Below are 20,000 nucleotides of genomic sequence, written 5' to 3'. Positions count from 1 at the left end.
TTACACCCATTGTAGACAGTCATGACTCACAGAGTTATTTTCAGAGGAGATACTTGATTTATATATTTAAGTGTGAAGAATCACAGATTAAGACTTTAAAGTTTCTAAAGGTTAATGAAGGCGGATGAGGCTCCGTGTTAATCTACATATGAAGAGAGTCGTTCTCTTCACCTTCATGTCTGCAGCCCTCGTCTGACTTCAATAGAAAGATTAGTTTGTCTCAATATTCAAAAAAAGAATGGATTTAGTTTTTTGTCTTATAAGCAGAGTTTGCAAAGGGGTCCAAGTGTAAACAGAGCGGCAGGACACATCACCTTTGCAGACGCCTCATTGGCTGATGGATACGTGGATGTATGTGATTAGTTAGATTTTTATTTTTTTATTTCTTACCTCTCCGCTCACTGCGCTCTACACAGGAAGACGTGCAGGAATAATAACGAGTTCCTTTAAAGCTCATGACAGAAGAAATGTTTTTAACCTGGATTTAAACATGCAGACGTTTGGAGACTAACAGCTGCTGAACCAGGATCAGTCCGGAGTCCAGGACTCTGGACTGAACGAGGGGACCCGAGTCATCAGGTCTGAGTCTCTCAGCACACCAAGATAACGGACTCGCGCTGCGGTCTTTAAAGCCTCAGACTCCAGATGTTCACAGATACTGACTGAACTAAATGACCTCGGTTTGTCTCCTCCAATCATCGATTAGCTTCTATATTAAATATTGAATTCCTTTAAATCATCAACAATCAGAACATGAGCGTATGATTGGTCGTCAGGTTCCTCACCCAGTGTGTGTGGCGGATACGGGTGGGAGGGGGCGTGTCCTGAGGTCCCTCCCTGCGACACTGAGCTCTGCTGTGAGTCGCCCCCCGTCCCGTTCCCGCTCCCACAGGACAGCCCCCCCACCACGTCCGGGTCCTCGATGTTCCCTCCGCTGTTACAGCCGGCGCCGCAGCCTTTACGTAACCTGACAGAGGGGGAAACATTAACAGGTCACGCGGCGGCGCTCATGACTCATGAAGGTGAAATACGACTTTATGACGGTCAGCGCTCAGCACGCCACAAACCTGTGCCAGGTGCTGACCACAAAGTTGCGGATGTTCCCCATGCTGATGGGGCCGCCCAGGATGTGTCCGAGCTGCGGGTGCGAGTTGCAGTAGGAGGTGGTCAGCGGCGAGACGTAGATGGGATAGCCGATGGGCTGGTCGCAGGACGAGTTGATCATGTTTCTCAGAGCCTGTTTGGCGTTCTGGATGCTGCCGCGCTCCGGGTTTCTGTTCCTGAGGAAGACCAGCTCCTGCTGCTGCCCGGCCCAGAGACCCCGCACGCACTCTTTATTCACCTGCAGCACAAACACACACACAAGAGTCTGAGTCAGTACCTGAGCCAATCAGAGACCAGAGGAGAGGAGGGGATTTAAACTCCCTCTGAAGAAAGGAAGAGAGAGTTTTCATTTATAGCTGTAATACATCTATATGCTGCTGTTTTCACACTTTCAGAATCTCCTGAAAGACTTCCTGATATTTGCAGGCTGAGCGTCATGTAAATGGTAAATCAACTTGAGCTTGTATAGCACTTTTCTAGTCTTCCGACTCCTCAAAGCGTTTTTACACCACATGTCACACCTACACACTCACACACTGATCACTATGTAGTATCAACCATCAGAAGTAACTAATCCCATTCATACACCACTGAAGCAGAGGGAGCAATTCAGGGTTAAGTGTCTTGCCCCGAGGACACATCGGACATGTTGCCCAGTTGGGGGTCGAACCCTCGATCTTCCGGTTGAGGCGACGACTCTACCCACTGAGCCACAGCCGCCCGTCATGTGTGAACACAAACAGCTGAATGTTTCTCTCTGACTTTATAGAATATCAAGTTGTGATGAATTCTCTTTGTTTCAGTGTTTCCTCTTCTCTTTGTAGTACTTACACACACTAAGATGTTTTTCTCACAGTCCACTGCACAGCTCCTACATTTCACCTTTTGTACATTTTGTGTTTTTTTTATTTTATATTTAACATTTTTAAATTCTATTTTATATATTGTAATATCTTCTTCTTCTGTATTATTTAAGTTGTTGCTAGTTCTGCTTTATTTCCTTGTTAATTGTTTAGCACCAATACACCAAGTCAAATTCCTTTATGTGTAAATGTACTTGGCAATAAACCCTGATTCTGATTCTGATTCTGATCCTGATTCTGATCCTGATTCTGATCCTGATCCTGATTCTGATCCTGATTCTGATTCTGATCCTGATCCTGATTCTGATCCTGATTCTGATTCTGATCCTGATCCTGATTCTGATTCTGATTCTGATCCTGATCCTGATCCTGATTCTGATTCTGATTCTGATCCTGATTCTGATCCTGATTCTGATACTGATTCTGATTCTGATTCTGATTCTGATCCTGATCCTGATTCTGATTCTGATGAATGTAATCGGCTGCAGGTCTCACCTTGATGACCCGGAAGCTGAGGTATCGTCGATTGAGCATGATGATTTTGTACTCGTTGGTTCCCTCGTCGAGGACGTGGCGCAGGGCGAGGAGCGACTGGGCGTTGGACAGCACGGCGCTCCTCCAGGCCGGGTCTCCCTCGTGAGCGATGACCAGGTTCTCCTGGTGGGACGAGATGGCCTCGAAAAGGACCGCCGGCTCCTCGTACTCATCGGGGGACGTGAAGTGGTCCTGGACGAGACAAGTTCAGAGGTTGGATTGGTATCAGAGCGGGGAACACACATCAGACTTTACCTGCACAGATAAATAACCGTTCAGTGTGACGACACATGCTCGCAAAGCGCCGTCTGTTTGGGAGATTCTAGTCTTCTTTTTGTAAAGATTTATTTTTGGGCTTTTTGGGCCTTTAATGTAGAGATAGGAGAGTAGATAGAGTCTGAAATCAGGGAGAGAAAGAGAGAGAGGAATGACATGCGGGAAAGGAGCCACAGGTGGGATTTGAACCTGGGCCGCCCACCTGGAGGAGCAAGGTCTCCATACATGGGGCGCACACTAACCACTGGGCCACCAGCGCCACTGGGACATTCTAGTCTGACGGACGACGTCCCTGAACACTTTTGTCACTGATCATCTGGACCCTGAGAGGTTGAGTGGGTGAACCTGTTGATCTCACCTGGTGGAGTTTGAGAGACATTCGGATTCCGGGCACCACCACTTTCCTCAGCAGCTCCATGTCGGCGAAGATCCACTCGTCTCGCACCGAAGAGATGCGGAAATCTCCCTTAAACAAGGCGTGAAGCCCGTAGAGGAAAGACTCCAGGTTACTGTGCAGGAGAGAAAACCACGCAGCGTTCAGTCAGGGCAGAAAATCAGGAACAAACACTGAAGAGAATAAAATGCACGATTACATTTATCTCTTAAATGTAACAGAGGAAATATTAAAGACATATGAGTCAACATGTGCAGCGCAGCCCGGTGACCTTTAAAGGGATACTTCACCATGAAACATGAATCTGTATTGACATTGGGTCATATATGTAGAAATGTGAAATACATTTTGAAGTTGGTGTCTTCTTGGCCGAGAAAAGACAGAAAGTGTTTTTTTGGCTCATGTGGATGAAAGACACCAAATCCCAGAATGCACAGCACCACAGGCCACTCCCACTAAGGTCAGGTTTACAGACATATTTACTTCAACATAAGGCTGTTTCCATACAGCCTGTTAGCATAGCTTCCAAGCAATATGGCGGACGTTAAGTTTCGATTCTGGGAGTGAGTTCCCGCCCACTGATCTGTGATTGGTCTGTAGCTTCAGTGGTCGAAAATATGAGGAACTAGCGTTGTAGTTTCACCCCTCTAACCACAACAGCTTCCAGTGACGCAACAATCATCATTTTTGGGTCACTGGAAGCTCCTTTACAGACTCAGAAAGACAAAGATTTCACATCTCAGGGGAAAATGAGGGCGGGATGCACGACCATTCAAAAACACTACCAGGTCTCTAATGATACAAAGATTAATGCAGATGGTGAAGTATCCCTTTAAGGTTGTCAACATTTTCAATACTTCAATACCATCCTTTTTCTTCCTCTTATCCGAGGTCGGGCCACGAGAAACATGAAGGGTTATCGTTTGATTTTTTGTCAGAATCAATCTGTGAATCTGATGACACTCCGGGTTAGCTTGATAAAAGGTGATCTAATAATGAGCTTTAAATCACCTGGACATGTGATGAGCTGCCGTCCCCAGAGCTCTCCTCCCCAGCACACACAGACCGAAGCAGAGCAGCACCAGAGACGAGTCCTTCTCGCTCTCCAGAGGCTGAAAAACACAAGACACAGACACGGGAAGAGTCAGGAAACACTCGCTTGATCTGGTGCTAAATGTTTTCTTTAAAGCCTGAACAGTTATTTGACTTATTGGAGTACATCGGTGTTATTTCCTCATTTTTGCCATTTTCTTTCATCCGTTAACCTGCTCTGTACTTCATTTTCTTATTTTCTTTCTCTACCCCTCCAAGGTGAAAGCTTCCTGTGTTCTTTTGTAAATAATTTAATTTAAATGTCATGTTACTTGAATATGAATAAATTTGGAAGAGCTAAATTGTTAAATTTACTGCGAGCATCGTACCCCCCCTCTTTCTGCAAAGAAAGTGCTCCAATGTTTGAATGTTTGAGGGAGGAGTCTTGCACTTATTTTGTTATTATGTGTAATTACTAATGTGTGAAGAATGCTTTTCCTAAATAAAAAGCCTGAACAGAATCATGAAGATTTAATGTGAACAGTTCCATCCCTTTCTCCTCCCTCCACAGAGAAACACTGTGAGCTGCTTGTTTGGAGAAAAGGTTCAGAATCAATGAAGTGGAGTTCATTAAGACTTCAGAGAGTTCACTTCATCAGACGCTGAACAAACACGACTCCAGCAGACAACTGACAACTTTTAAACGATGTGTCAGAGGAACACTGATAGTGCTTTTACATTTTGCAGAAATCTCCTGAATCTTTATAAGTGACACGGCGTTGTTTACCTTGGCTCGTCTCGAGTTGCAGTACTGGATCCAGCTCAGGTAGACGCCACAGAAACTGTCTCTGGAGATTCCCGCCAGCCGGTGGTCGTAGTCTTCGTCGATGTTGGGGTTGAAGGTGGGATCCAGGTCGACGTAGTTCCTCTCTCCACACCCCCGCAGGCCGTCCTTCATGGTCTCGTTAGCCAGCCACTCCTCCAGTTTGGGCGAGGCGATGACGTAGTAGATGATTCCCTGAGTGACAGACGAGATGTGTGATTTAAAAATAAAGAAAATGAAAAACACGCTCGCGTTCAGAAGAGTCGCCCACGTCTCCCGCTGACCTTGACGTAGTAGGTGGTGAGGATGCGCCGCAGGTCGAACACCTGCAGCATGGAGGCGGCGCTGTTGTCGGTGATGCTGTAGCCCTCCAGCACGTATTTGGTGACCAGCACCTCCCACGCCAGCCAGCGCTGCCCGAAGGCGGCGTTAAAGGACAGGATGTGAGGGAGGTGACCCGGCTCGCAGCAACAGCAGCCCTCGTCCTCCTCCACCCCCTCTGTGATGGCCTCTACCTCCCTCTGCTGGCAGTACGTTCCTGTAGAAGAATACAGATCCAGATTATCATCTAGTGTTCCTGCTCAACCGCCTGATTCCCTCTTTTAAAGATCGACATCGTTTTTCTTAAGCTTCTTAAGTTCTTATCTTTTCCTCTTATTCATGTTGTTGTTATGAAAAGGAAACTTAAAGGAGCCACGTGTGACTCTGACAGGAAGCGTTTCTTACTAACACCGCCCTCACCTCTGAACTCCAGCCCTCGCAGCTGGAAGGTGACCAGGCCGTTCCCGATCTCGATGAGATGCACCAGAGCGTTCAGGTAGTCCGAGGCCAGGATGAAGCAGTCCCCCGTGCTGAAGTTCCCCCAGCGGCCCAGCAGGAGGTCTCCACACAGGCTGTGCTGCAGCGAGCGGGTCAGGTGCTCGTAGAAGATGGAGTTCAGGTTGTTGTCATCAGAGCCTGAAGAGAGGCGAGAAGAAGACAGAACGTCGGTCACATCGGCAAATTATTTGAAACAACACATCAAGCTGATCGTGTTGTGCTTTTAGCATGTTGTGCTTTTATTTTGAAGGTGGACAATCTGAAGTGTGGTGCTTTTATTTTGAAAGTGGACAAACTGAAGTGTGGTGCTTTTATTGTGAAGGTGGACAAACTGAAGTGTGGTGCTTTAATTTTGAAAGTGGACAAACTGAAGTGTGGTGCTTTAATTTTGAAAGTGGACAAACTGAAGTGTGGTGCTTTTATTTTGAAAGTGGACAAACTGAAGTGTGGTGCTTTTATTTTGAAAGTGGACAAACTGAAGTGTGGTGCTTTTATTTTGAAGGTGGACAAACTGAACTCAGTGCCCTCACCTGGATTTCTGTCCAGCTGGGAGGCCAGACGGGTGTTGGAGTGATCCACTCTCTTGGTGCTGCAAACAGAGAGACAATTAAAGTCGAGCATTCAGAAAAAACAGAATTCAAGCTCCCTCTCCTCCTCATGATGACCTTTGACCTCATGATGACCTTTGACCTCATGTTGACCTGTCATGATGTCAGTGTGTGAAACCTTTAGAGCAGCTTTACATGATCTGATACTGACGTCAGTAAAAACCCTCATTTCAGCTACTGTCTCTTTAAGACCCGCCCCTCCCCATGTGCCCACTCTCTTCTGATTGGTCAGCTCTCTGGAAGCCTTCCTGAGGGGGCAGAACGCTGCAGGGCTGCCAGAGGAGTGCTGCTCTCCAGGTCTGAGAGAACAGAGTCTCTGTAAGAGGTTTCAGAGGCTTGAAGCCGTCTGCTGAAATTCTTGGTTTCATATCGGGGAACTACGGCGTGATTTACAGAACGAGGCGTTTAGCGCCCTCTGCAGACTCATCCTGGGATTACTCCAACATACGATTACCTCATGATCTGAAACTTTGACCACGTTTAGTTTGAACATCCAGCAGAGTTTGAAATGAGGACCAGTGATAGGTCGACTTTTATTTTAAAAAGTTTTATAAAAATGTTTTCGTACTTGTAGTCTCTCTCCCAGAACTTGACGGGACGAACATAGGAGGTGATGAAGATGGCGCTGCCCAGGAACGGGTTGAGGGGGGTGGAGAAGATGGCCGACACGACAGCCTGAACAAACAACATGGCCGAGTCTGAAGAGGGTGGAGTTAAGGATCACTTCACACGGCCTTCACAGAGGACTTTAGAGTCTGCTGCTACAGATCCTAACACGACACCGTTTTGCTCTAAAGCCCGGCTCACTCTGCAGGATCATCGATTTGAGCTCCGATTCTTTCTTCCCGACAATCTCAGGGTCGCTCCTGACTCGAGGCTGCTCGGACCCGATTATCTGCTCAGATTATGTCGTAGTGTGAGCGGTACAAAGATCCAATCTTAACGTCCCCGATCTGCCCGGCCATCGTCGGGGACGCCCCGATTTATTTCAAACATGTTTGATATTTAGAATTTAAAATCTTGAAGTTTACGTCATGAAAAGGTCCGGCAGAAGTTGTGTGTGACTACAATATAATCACAAGAGACAAGGGAGGACTGTAGTCATGGCGACCAGCGGCAGGACACAACCCGGCGTTTTTTTAGTTTTTTATTAGTTTTCTGTACAGATCATCAGTGCAGCACTTTTCTGAAACTTGTCTCCATATATCTACGATTGTATCAACTTTTCTATATCCTACAACAACTTCCACTTCCTTCTCTTTCACCGACCGTCGTCCTTTGGAGTTTTTAAATGAAACTTTATTAACAATTGTCAACGCTCCGTCCCGATTTCACTCGTACAGTGTGAGCTGACATGACACCCCGACCCTCACAGAGTGAGCCAGGCTTAAGAGAAGCTTCCCAAAGGCATCATAAACATCAGAGCTACTTTAAAAACCCAGAGCGTGTTCAGTCTACACGAGGTGATGAAAGGTCGCAGTGAAAGGATACGAGGCACAGCGAAGGGCTGAGCGAAGGCGTGGAACGCGGAGCCCCATGTGATCTGCCAGGGGGCGATGTAGGTGTAGACGAAGTGCAGCTTGTAGAACAACTCCCACATCTGTCAACACAAACAGCAGCTTCATGAACACATCTGTAAACATCTGTAAACATCTGTAAACATCTGTCCTGATCATCGGGACAGGAAGTGGCTGCTTCCACTGATCTGCATTAAATCAGAATCTAAACAATATGGACGTCACGTTTCCCTCTGACCTTGCTGAAGACGATGGACATGAGGAAGAGGTCGAGCAGCAGCGTCTCAGACAGATGGCGGTAGTCGAAGGTGAAGAAGAGGACGGTGAAGAGGATGGTCACGTACTGATAGGTGGGGCTGCTGTAGGAGGAACGCAGCAGCTTCAGGCCCGCCACCGTGATCATCAGAGCGCCAACCCTGGAGGACGTTTAGAAAACTGTCAGTGTGGCAGCGGCGGCGGGTGTTAACGGTAAAATCAGGATCAAACCGCACGTTTATTCTGAAGTTACAAAGAAGTTAAGAAGTGTCCAAACAGAGGAACACTTTGAGGAAATAGATTCATGATTAGCTTAGCTTAGCATAAAGACTGGAACCGGGGGGGACAGCTAGCCTAGCGGGATCAAACAGGAAGTTGGTTTTTTTTGTGGAGGAATCCAACAACCCATTTTTTTCATTTTATTTAAACGGTTAGTCCGGATAAAAAAAACATTTATTATTTCACAACAGTTTGACCTGTCAGATATTCGACCTCGAGAGAGAAACAGGAAACACTTTGAAATAAAATCGGAGTTCTCACTCGGTGTCGAGTCTCTTTGGACTGGCGAGCTCTCGGGCGCTGCCGCTCAGCTCGTTGAGGATGACGAGAGGATAGAGGACGTTCTTCTCCACGAACAGCAGCCACACGTGGAGCTTCTCGAACCACATGACGTGAGCCGCATCTGAGGGGAGGAGCCAACAAGAGTCAGACGGCGTCTATTAACTGAATGAAGTGTTTTGTTTTAATGAATGCTTTGTGAAAGAGTCTTTCTGCTCCTTTTGAGATTTTATGTTTGTTCGTTTTTTCTTAACTTTATTGTTTGTTTGAATAAATAAATAAATAAAATCACAGAGCAGTAACCTTCAGGAGCGGGACTCACCCCTGACTTCAAACTGGTAGTACTCCTTGGTTTTGAGCAGCGGGTGGGAGAAGCAGTACCAGGGCAGCTGCTTGCGGACTTGAGGCATCAGGTAGTGTGTGAGCAGGCCGACCGTCCCCAACAGAGCGTACAGGACGTAACTGAGGAACGGCTGAGGGAGCAGAGAGAGACGGACGACATCATCAAACACACAGAGCGAGATCTCATCAGCGACGTGATCACAACTCAAACTCATGTATATCTCTGTAATAACTGCATGTATGTAAACGTATTCACTACATGTATATGATATGGATACATATGTGTGTATGTATATATTTATTACCATCACCTTTTTATGATGGTCACATTACATTTATATACATTTATTTTCTTTCCATTAATGTTTACATGCATATATTATTTTTTTCTCTCTCTAACTATTTTTCCATTTATTTATTTATTTATATATATATATATATTTTTTACTCGCTACTCCCCACTAAGTTCCGCACTTTAATGCAGTACGCTGTCACGAACACATTCACACCTTTCTAACACACCTGAACATATAAATCATTACTTGACTTTCATCTCATTTAAATGTATTTTGTCTGTATCTTTGCTTATGTTTTGCTTCTGTTGTATTTTTATTTTTTGTCTTTATTTGTTCTCGCTTTAGTTGTCCTGTCTGTTATATTCTTGTTTCATTTTGTTCACCTTATCACCAATAAAAAAAAGAACTCACTCAGACTCACGCACACACAGTGACATTGAAGCTGCGCTACAAGGTCATGTGAGTGATCTCTGCTTTAAGGGAATTTAAATGTGCAAGTATGGAGGATGTAGAGCAGATGGCCGAGGGTTCAAATCCGACCTGTTGGAGCTATTTAATTGTTGTTAGAATTAGTATTGGTATTTAGTTTACTAATATTTTCTTTTGCTGGTTATTTGTTTAGTAAATTTAGTTTGCATTAGTATTTTTGTTTGGTATTTGGGTAACACTGTGGGCACCAGAGGTTATTTAAGTAAGAGACAGGTAGAGGACCAGCATGCACCTGGGTGGGCCTGTGGTTTTTTTACTTTATGTAGTGGCTATTTGTCCAAAAACAAAAAATTATAAATAAACCATAGGCCCACCCAGGTGCATGCTGGTCCTCTACCTGCCTCTTAATCAAATGACCACTGATGCACCATTTATTTAAGTATGTTTGATATTAGTTTATTTCGATTTGTTTGTTTTTGGACAAATAGCCACTACATGACCTTTGACCCCCTTCCTGCATGTCACTCTGGTGATTTGTGTACTTTCTTTGGAGTTCATCTCGTGATCCTTTACGTCTAACGTCCTCCTCTGAGAGCTCTGACCTCCAGCTGTGGCGAGGCTGAAGCGTGAGAGATTCTTCTAAAGAAGTTTTTTCTGTACCTGCAGTGCAATGAACACGGTGCTGACATGGATGGCGAAGTAAAGAACAGCGATGACCACGCAGACGATCAGGTCAGACTGCAGACGCTCGTTCTGCAGGGGGGGAAGAAACGTTTAAATGTCTTCACTCGATGTTTGAAAACAGCTGATGAAGGAGTCGAACTCACCACCGAGGCTCGGAGCTTATCGGGCAGAGGGTCCTGGACTTCTGACAGAGGGTCCTCCGGGTTCTTGTCTTTTAAATTAGGCAAAATCTTTGACTGTATGAGCGAGCTGTGAAGAGAGGAGCAACAGACACAAAGTGATTACAGAAGGAGAACTCACTGAGACCGTTTGGAGCTCACATATGAACGCCCGTTACACAACGTCTGCAGCTTAAAGGCTTTATATGTGATTCTTTGATCCAGCAGACGTCGCCCTTGAGCACCAGCATGAAACCAAAACAACTGGCGCTGCATTGTTGTGTTAGCATGCTAATGCTAGTGATCTTTATTATGCTCGTATCTTCACACTGCATGTAAATTTACCTGAAATGAGCGTGATCTAGAAACACAGTTAAGCAGTGAGTACAGTATGTTATTCTTCTTTTCTCTAGTCCCTCAAAAAAAATTATTTTCAGAGGATATACTTGATTTCTACAAAAGTGTGAAAAATTGCATATTAAGCCTTTAAGTAAAGTCATACCGCCCTGAGCTGCCGTCAGAGGTAGTGACAGAGGTGTTATGAGGAGAAGAGGGTGGAGATGTGTAACGTCAGATCAACACTGTGTGTGTGTGTGTGTGTGTGTGTGTGTGTGTGTGTGAATGTCCTGCCGTGTATCGACATTCTGTACTGCTCACGCTTCTGCAACGCAATGTGAAACCACACGCTGTGACACATATCACGATGTTATGGATCATGCAATGTGCAAGAAGAAAGACTTAAAAATGGCTGAACTCTGTTGCAAGTTCTGTTCACTTTGTGATTCTGCAAAACTGTTAATTCGGAGATCCTGGAGACGGCCCTGGACGCGGGTCAAGGAGGTGATCCAAAACACTCTTGGTCATTTGTTTTTTTGTGCATGATCCAGGTCGGCGGAGTCAACGCCAGAAACACCTTGAGAGTGTGTGGAGGGTCGTTGTGAACTCACATGAGGACTGAGGGGTCGCTGCTCTGCCGGCTCAGGTGGTAGGACACGGCCACCAAGAGGCCGCAGAACACCGAGAACAACACGGGGATGTGATGCGGCTCCCACGACTCCTGAAACACAGACAACAACATCGATATGAGATTTAATAATATCTCTCTACACAGAGCCTGCTGCTGAAAACACTCTCTCCTTGTTCAGAACTATTGAACAAAAGACGCTGCTGCTCAGAAAACGCCAGGTGGACTCGGGGCCTTACTGAGTGTTTGAGAGTTTGATACACTTTGTATAACTGAGCTTTTTTTTTTTTTACATCCACAGCGAACTTAGCGTCACCGATGGAAAAAAGCAAATAAAGGGAGGAGAAAAAAAAAGATGAATGTTGATGCATGCAAAGAATATTCCCGTGCAACAGGTCACTGCTACATCTCTGAATCAACACTTCTGAGAGGTCGTCTGGATCTTTAGTTTGATGGCTCTAGTTTCTTGTCCCTGTTTTTCAAACTCTGCTCTTTCTTTTCTTTTTTTTTACTTAGTTTTTATTCATTTTTCTCAACAACAGTACAATATGAAAAATATTTCTTTTTTTTTCTTTTTCCAGCTGTATAGTTACATTAGGATATTAAGCCAAAATGTCCACTCCAAAGAATATACATATACACAATAATACACATAAACAAACAAGTACATAAATAAATGTTCATAAAAGTGAAGGAGAAATGAAAATCAGAAATAAAAGTTGTAATAGTAAAGAAATAAATTCTAATCCACTCAAAGATATCACGTGTCACAGTACAGATGCGAAGTCAACCCCAGGGAGAAAAGGTGCAACATCACTCTCTACTGCATTAGTAAAGCCAGTACAGGTCTCCATCTTGTTGTGAAAGTTTCTTTTTAGAGTCTTAAATTGTTTGTAATTTGTTCCATTTGATAAATGTCCCAAACTTTCTGGATCCATATATTGTAAGTGGGAGGGTCTGAGTATGGTGATGCACTTCAGGCCCTCCCATTCAGGCCAACAGGTGTAAACTCTGCTCTTAGTATTTAAAGAAGTCTGATTCACATCCCAGTGTTGCTCAGATGTAGAGCTGTTACATTTCAAAGTCGGTCTTTTCTCACCTTCAGAGCTCCGTAGCAGAATCCGTACAGCAGAGCGACGGTGACCACGCTGCGCAGGACGCTGTACAGCGCTGACAGCAGACTGGTGGAGGCTGCAAAGAGAGCAGAGAGGATGTCAGCAACGCAGGCGCTCAACCTGACAGCGAGCAGGCCGGGCAGAATGCAAATCAGCAATTCAGCCTGAGGAGTCATCAAGTATAAGAGGCAGGAGGGGGGGGGGGGGGCGGGGGGGGTGTTGTCTCATCGTGTGGAGGTCACAGTCACCAGAGGACAGAAAGTCATAAATCATCAAGGCGCTCACCGTTGCCCCCGAACACATGGATGTCCAGCTGCTCGAAGAGGTACATGACGAACGTGTTGACCTGCGGCAGCAGCCCGACGAAGAAGATGATGGGGAAGCACAGGATGAAGACTGCAGGGGGACAAGATCAGGAACATCACAACTCTGTGTTTTTATTGTTTTACATCTTTGACTGCAGGCTGCAAAACATTCACAACACGACGTGTGAGAGAACAGAGACGAGGCTCTGGGGACGCCGCCGCCGCAATTTATGTTTATGGTTCTTTAATGAAGGAAATCATCTCCAAACAAACAAACAAACGAGACTACAGCTCAGAGACACAGAGACAGAACCTGAGACCCGTCTCCACCAGCTGGTTCAGTCTTCATATTTCTGTCACATTTAACCCTGAAGCTCTAACACAGCGCTGTAAACGCCACGTGTGTGTGTGTGTGTGTGTGTGTGTGTGTGTGTGTGTGCTCACCAATGACAAGGTCCCGGGCCGAGGCGAGGACCAGGGAGCTGGTGAGTGCGACTCCATACAGGGTGAAGCGGGACGACGTGGTCCTCAGACTGCCGTAGTGCAGCAGCCAGATGAGACCGCAGCACAGACAGAAGTAGACAGGCCGGCTGTACGCTATGATGCGGTTATGACCCTGGGAGGACAAGAAGGTCAGAATTAACGGCTTTTATCGTTTATCAGTCCTGAACACAGAGGGTAGGATTCAGAGCTCTGAATGTTTAAAGGGGATCTTTGGGGTCACATATCCTCCTCCTCTTCTTCAGTGTAAATAAGTCAGAGCTCCTCAAAACATGTGTGTGAAGTTTCTTGTTCTAAATCCACTCTGATCCTGTATTTGATCATGTCTATAAACCCCTCTATTTCAGCCCTGCTCAGAACAGGCTGTTTCTGTGTCTGTACCTTTAAATATGTAAATGAGCTGTGTCTGACCACGCCCCCTCTCTGGAAGGGCTTGGGTGTCTCGGTGCTTTCTCGCTCCATGTCCTATTGTTTACGGTGAGAAGGCAGACTCAGAGGGCAGAACAAACACCTAGCTGTGGGAGTGTCACCCACCTGGGGGAGGGGCTACTGCCCTTTGTGATGTCATGAAGGGAAAATCTCCAAACGGCCTGTTTGAGCACACATTTTCTGAAAAGTGGAGCAGGCCTTCTTCTGTGTTTTTAGAAATCTAAACTGCTCAGTAACATTTCTTCCAGTAGTTTTGCCTTGCAGGCCACACTTTGGGGGTTTCTGAGATTTTGCAGCAAACACAGACTAAATAAGGGAGTCAATTCCCAGAATGCCCTGCAGGACTAAAAATGTGTGTCCTCGTGATGCACTGTGGAGAAAAGCGTACAAAATAAATAACATCATCCGCAAGACTCCATAATGAATTCACTCCAGCAGGAGAAAGAGAGAATTCATTCAGAGGCGTCAGAGACACAGGAGCCTGAGGGACGAGACACTGGTGAAAAGAGAGAGAGGGAGAGAGAGGGAGGGAGGTAGAGAGAGGGAGAGAGAGGGAGGGAGGTAGAGAGAGGGAGGGAGGTAGAGAGAGGGAGAGGGAGGGAGGGAGAGGGAGAGAGAGGGAGGGAGAGAGAGGGAGGTAGAGAGAGGGAGAGAGAGGGAGGGAGGTAGAGAGAGGGAGAGGGAGAGGGAGGGAGGGAGAGGGAGAGAGAGGGAGGGAGAGAGAGGGAGGTAGAGAGAGGGAGAGAGAGGGAGGTAGAGAGAGGGAGGGAGGTAGAGAGAGGGAGAGGGAGAGGGAGGTAGGGAGAGGGAGAGAGAGGGAGGGAGAGAGAGGGAGGTAGAGAGAGGGAGAGAGAGGGAGGGAGGTAGAGAGAGGGAGAGAGAGGGAGGGAGAGGGAGAGGGAGAGAGAGGGAGAGAGAGGGAGGGAGAGGGAGAGGGAGAGAGAGGGAGGGAGAGGGAGAGGGAGAGAGAGGGAGGGAGAGGGGGAGAGGGAGAGAGAGGGAGGGAGAGGGAGAGGGAGAGGGAGAGAGAGGGAGGGAGGGAGGTAGAGAGAGGGAGAGAGAGGGAGGGAGAGGGAGAGGGAGAGGGAGAGAGAGGGAGGGAGGGAGGTAGAGAGAGGGAGAGAGAGGGAGGGAGAGGGAGAGGGAGAGGGAGAGAGAGAGGGAGAGGGCAGGTTTCAACCCAGTAGGCTGCCCTGCTTTTTACACACCAACAATCACATTAAACAGACAAAAACTCGTCGTCAGACGAGTCAGAGTCCCCGAGGTGAGGTGAGGTGAAGAAGAAAAGAGGGATGACAGGAGGAGAGGGAGATACAGACAAAGAGAGAGAGAGAGAGAGAGAGAGAGAGAGAGCTGCGGTCTACACTCTGGACGGCTATTTAAAGCTCGTGCCTGCAGCTGAGTGGGAGCGGCATTAATAAAAGACACCGTTTCAGAGCTACTGACGCAGAGGAGGGAGGACACAAACACTCCGTTTGTACACATGCACCTCACAGCGGGACACTTTCCGTGTAGGTCGACATATTTATAACATTTAACTAAAGAGTGGAGTACCCGGAGAGAACCCAGACTCCTCACAGAGAGGCTCCTGTCAGACGGGGATTCAAACCAGGAACCTCCTCACAGAGAGACTCCCGACAGACGGGGATTCAAACCAGGAACCTCCTCACAGAGAGACTCCCGACAGACGGGGATTCAAACCAGGAACCTCCTCACTGTGAGGGAACAGAGCTAACCACTGAGCCACAGCAGGAAGAAGCAGCTTAGTGCTCTTCTTGTCTGCTCAGCGTGATGTTCTTTGACACTCTGTTGTCATTACAGAGTCGGACTCTGTTCTTTGGTCGGCCATGTTGGATGTGATGTTGTTTAAAGATCAGAAAGAGTTATGCAATTGTTGAATTTGTTTTTTCCATATTTACTGTTTTTATTATAATTTAATCCATTTATCATTTAATTCATATGTCATATAGTCATAACTACTTTTTTTTTTGCTTTTATATTTCCTGTCAATCCGACACACACCCGCGGTGCCTATGCACCTGTGAGGTCAGGATTACTGTGCCATACTTTGAGCAAAACCACATACGAGCTCGTAGGCATATAGCGTTTCTGCGTATCTGCCTGGTTCACGGTCTTCAAGCTAAAACCACATATGAACTTAGTATGACCTGTGGATGTATCACGTTTCTGCGAATATGAATTGTTGAGGTTTTACAGAATCTTGAAAAAAAAAGACAGTTTGGCTATAAAAAGGCTGTAGAAAAGAGAGTCCTCTAGAGTCCTGTACCAGGGGTTATTCTTGAATCTAATTATTCTAGAAATGAATGTTAGGCAGATAATCCTAGGGCTGTGATTATAACAAGTCCTCTCACCTCCAAAGGGTGTTAGAGGAGTAATTTTACATAGCTCCAGGTACTAGGAAAGAGGAGACTAGCGGCTGGTAGGGAGTGAGCTCTCACTTAGTTCTAGGAAAGAGGAGACTAGGGGCTGGTAGGGAGTGAGCTCTCACTTAGTTCTAGGAAAGAGGAGACTAGGGGCTGGTAGGGAGTGAGCTCTCACTTAGTTCTAGGAAAGAGGAGACTAGGGGCTGGTAGGGAGTGAGCTCTCACTTAGTTCTAGGAAAGAGGAGACTAGGGGCTGGTAGGGAGTGAGCTCTCACTTAGTTCTAGGAAAGAGGAGACTAGGGGCTGGTAGGGAGTGAGCTCTCACTTAGTTCTAGGAAAGAGGAGACTAGGGGCTGGTAGGGAGTGAGCTCTCACTTAGTTCTAGGAAAGAGGAGACTAGGGGCTGGTAGGGAGTGAGCTCTCACTTAGTTCTAGGAAAGAGGAGACTAGGGGCTGGTAGGGAGTGAGCTCTCACTTAGTTCTAGGAAAGAGGAGACTAGGGGCTGGTGGGGAGTGAGCTCTCACTTAGTTCTAGGAAAGAGGAGACTAGGGGCTGGTGGGGAGTGAGCTCTCACTTAGTTCTAGGAAAGAGGAGACTAGGGGCTGGTAGGGAGTGAGCTCTCACTTAGTTCTAGGAAAGAGGAGACTAGTTGACTAATGGGTGGTGAGCTTCCATTAGCTATAGTAAAGTTATTCACTCCTTTTTGCATGTCCAGGAGATGCAAAAAGGAGGACATCTGTAAAACATTTGTAAAAGAAGGATCACTCACATGGCGAGGGGAGGAGGAGTCCGGCTGAACACTCTGTGGATACAACAAGAAAAACATGTGTTATTACAAACTCTTATGATTTATATCAGCATGAAATAAAAACAGCTTTCAGTTGATCACCTCTTCAAACATCACTTCACTTTTCTCTACAAACTTTCATTACATTCAATCATTTTAAACTCCCATTAACGCGCACAGAAAAAGACGCTGGGCGCTGTTTGATTCCTAACCCTACCCTAAGAAACTCAAGAAACTGAGAGTACTCACCTTCAGTAAGGAGTACTGGCAGCTGGCGATGACGAGGCAGAACTGAAAGACCCAGATGTCGGTGAAGAAGCCGTGAACGAGCAGCACTGAACCCAGGAAGGCCACCAGGACGGCCAGCAGCACAGCGAGCACGTTCTCTAAGACCTCACGGTTCCTGAAACACAAAGGACACAAAGTCAAGGTCACACCAAGGTCACCGGGGTCACGAGGTCGTCCAAATCGTACAAACTTTTAGTTCTCACGTTTTAAAAACAGTACAATCTGAGTTATCTACCCGCACAGCTCTAGATCGTTTGCTCTGGTCTGAATCACAGACCAGTTTGTTACATTGTTGCATAATTACCTCGAGTTCGCTCTGTGTTTACACAGGGACGTTTACAAGAGGACTAGCATGTGTGATGAGCGAGGAGAACGCTCTCTGATTGGACGGAATCAGGGAGCGACTCGCTGATTGTATCAAAGATTTAATCGTCTTAAACCGCCTTTAGCTTAGTGAAACGTTAGCTATGAACGATGATGAAGGCTCTCGTACCTGTCAAACAGAGCCAGCAGCGTGAGCCGGTCAAAGTGCAGGCCCACCCACAGGAAGGGGAGGAGCCACAGGCGGTAGTACTGCCGGGCTTTGCCGGCAGCGTTGGCGGCGGCGGGGTCCTCGTGTCCCAGCGGTGCGTCCTGGAGCTCCGGGCTCAGATCTCCTTCGTGCTGCTCCAGCAGCTCCGGGTCCATCGTCAGCAGACGGTTCAGACGGATCTGAGGGAGGGAGATCTGTCCACCGGTCAGGCAAGACGTTTACACCCACAACAATCCTGACTGAACCACCTGGAGCGCACGCACTCACAGCCACCGGGGTCATGATGAACAGATGATCAAACACACCTCTCTTCAGCTTCACATTCACACTCCTGAACAGATCACGATCACTTCAGGAGGACTGCTGCAGAAATCCTGACCTGTTCACACACGCACCTCACAGCTGCTTTCAGCTTTGACCCTCAGAGACCGTGGAACGACCTTCCTGAGAGGAGCCGAGAATTTGCAAACTTAAATCTGCAAACTTAAACCTCTTACCTCCAGCAAGTATTTTTACATTCAGTTGCCTGAATAAATGTTGTATTTAATTTTTCATTTTTTTTAAACCAGTAGGAATATGTATAATATGTATAAATCTATTCCTATTCTTATTTTTTTATATTTTAAATTCTTATTTATGTATCTATTCTTATATTGTTTTATTTGCTTTGATAACCTGCTGCTGTAACAATTTCCCAGTTTGGAATCAATAAAGTCATTCTATTCTATTCTATTCTATTCTATTCTATTCTATATTGAGATTTTTAAACGCAGTCTTAAAACTCATTTATTCAGTCTGGCTTTTATATAAATTCAAATCTTAACATTATTGTTTTGTCTTTTTTATCTTACTACAATTTTAAATATTCTTCTCCTATGTATTAATTTTAATATCTTATTGCTTTTATGTGTCGTATTTTATTTTTTCATTTTTATGTATGCTTTTTATGTATTTTTAAGGTGCTATATAAATAAAGTTTGATTGATTGATTGACAGCGGGAGACTAACCCTGACAGACAGGAGTGTGTGTGTGGGGGGGGGGGGGGGGGGGGGTCTCCTGAGGTAAGACTCGACTTAAAAAACACGTACAGCTCCTCCAGGAAATGTCAGTTTTTCAGAAGTTTTTTCTGCAAGACGATCAAACACCTTTCTTACTGAGTGTGAACAGATCGATGTGTTTGGCTGTAAAATTCTGAAATCAAATAATGAATCCTAAAAATCGACTCTGGGGCAAAATAAAAAGCTGGTGCAGTGATTTTAAAGAAGATGGGAAGATTAGAGACCGATTAGAGAATAGTTTGAACACAAAGTCAAAAATAATCTGCAGAAATATTCAAAACCCAGATCTGCAGAGGGGAATACACACTGTTTGTTATTGTGTCTGAACGTCCTGAATATCAGTTTGTCTTTCTGTGATTCTCTGCAGGCTGTTCTCTCTCTCTCTCTCTCTCTCTCTCTCTCTCTCATGGCCTCGCTCTATTAAACACACACACAGCTCACTGGTTCTGTACTCACCAGGTCATGAGGGTAGAAGCGAACTGAGGTAGAACTGGAGAGGTGGGAGTCGGTGTCCCTGCAGGGCATTAGACACACAAAGCGCGCTGATGAGACAAAAGCAGCCGCTGCACTATCTCTATTAAATCATGATTCATTTCACCGTGACCTCCAAGCAAACAGCCAATCAGCTTCCTGCTTTGCTTTGTACTGTCATGTTTTTGTTGTTTTGTTTGTCACACCGTGTAAAGACATGTTGACCTTGACTCGTTCTCTCAGAGCGAGAGTGTGTTTTAAGACGAGTCCTCAGTCTGTCACTCACCACACGTTGTTAGAGGCTCGTCTGGTTGCAGGTTCAAAATTGACCAGCGACATGTCACACCCGCCGGCCTCGTACAAGGACGGTGTGAGCTTTCCTGGAAAAAACAAAACAATAGAGAGCGAGAGAGAGAGAGAGAGAGAGAGACAGAGAGAGAGAGAGAGAGAGAGAGGGAGAGGGAGAGAGAGA

At 46.1% G+C, this 20,000-nt stretch overlaps 1 protein-coding gene across 1 annotated transcript in view; it reads right to left on the bottom strand.

The window, feature by feature from the left end:
* LOC132993645 (pecanex-like protein 1) overlaps positions 1-20,000 on the bottom strand; it is a 36,194-nt gene that overhangs the window by 12,914 nt on the left and 3,280 nt on the right. The window contains exons 2-26 of the mRNA XM_061063579.1: positions 19,815-19,937; positions 19,514-19,571; positions 17,960-18,192; positions 17,428-17,581; positions 17,161-17,193; positions 13,521-13,692; positions 13,057-13,167; positions 12,756-12,847; positions 11,640-11,749; positions 10,678-10,783; positions 10,511-10,603; positions 9,106-9,256; positions 8,766-8,907; positions 8,209-8,386; positions 7,945-8,053; positions 7,022-7,151; positions 6,376-6,434; positions 5,768-5,983; positions 5,311-5,564; positions 4,991-5,221; positions 4,183-4,283; positions 3,136-3,286; positions 2,463-2,693; positions 1,068-1,342; positions 786-967 (exon numbers count right to left, since the gene is read on the bottom strand). Coding sequence (XP_060919562.1) covers positions 786-967; positions 1,068-1,342; positions 2,463-2,693; positions 3,136-3,286; positions 4,183-4,283; positions 4,991-5,221; positions 5,311-5,564; positions 5,768-5,983; positions 6,376-6,434; positions 7,022-7,151; positions 7,945-8,053; positions 8,209-8,386; positions 8,766-8,907; positions 9,106-9,256; positions 10,511-10,603; positions 10,678-10,783; positions 11,640-11,749; positions 12,756-12,847; positions 13,057-13,167; positions 13,521-13,692; positions 17,161-17,193; positions 17,428-17,581; positions 17,960-18,192; positions 19,514-19,571; positions 19,815-19,937 — 3,695 coding nt within the window. The remainder of the gene's footprint in view (positions 1-785; positions 968-1,067; positions 1,343-2,462; positions 2,694-3,135; positions 3,287-4,182; positions 4,284-4,990; positions 5,222-5,310; positions 5,565-5,767; positions 5,984-6,375; positions 6,435-7,021; positions 7,152-7,944; positions 8,054-8,208; positions 8,387-8,765; positions 8,908-9,105; positions 9,257-10,510; positions 10,604-10,677; positions 10,784-11,639; positions 11,750-12,755; positions 12,848-13,056; positions 13,168-13,520; positions 13,693-17,160; positions 17,194-17,427; positions 17,582-17,959; positions 18,193-19,513; positions 19,572-19,814; positions 19,938-20,000) is intronic.

The sequence above is a fragment of the Labrus mixtus genome, chromosome 18 (assembly GCF_963584025.1).
Source record: "Labrus mixtus chromosome 18, fLabMix1.1, whole genome shotgun sequence".
Taxonomy (NCBI): Eukaryota; Metazoa; Chordata; class Actinopteri; order Labriformes; family Labridae; genus Labrus; species Labrus mixtus.
The sequence above is the reverse complement of the archived record's forward strand: the minus strand, read 5'-3'. Positions and strand labels throughout refer to the sequence as shown.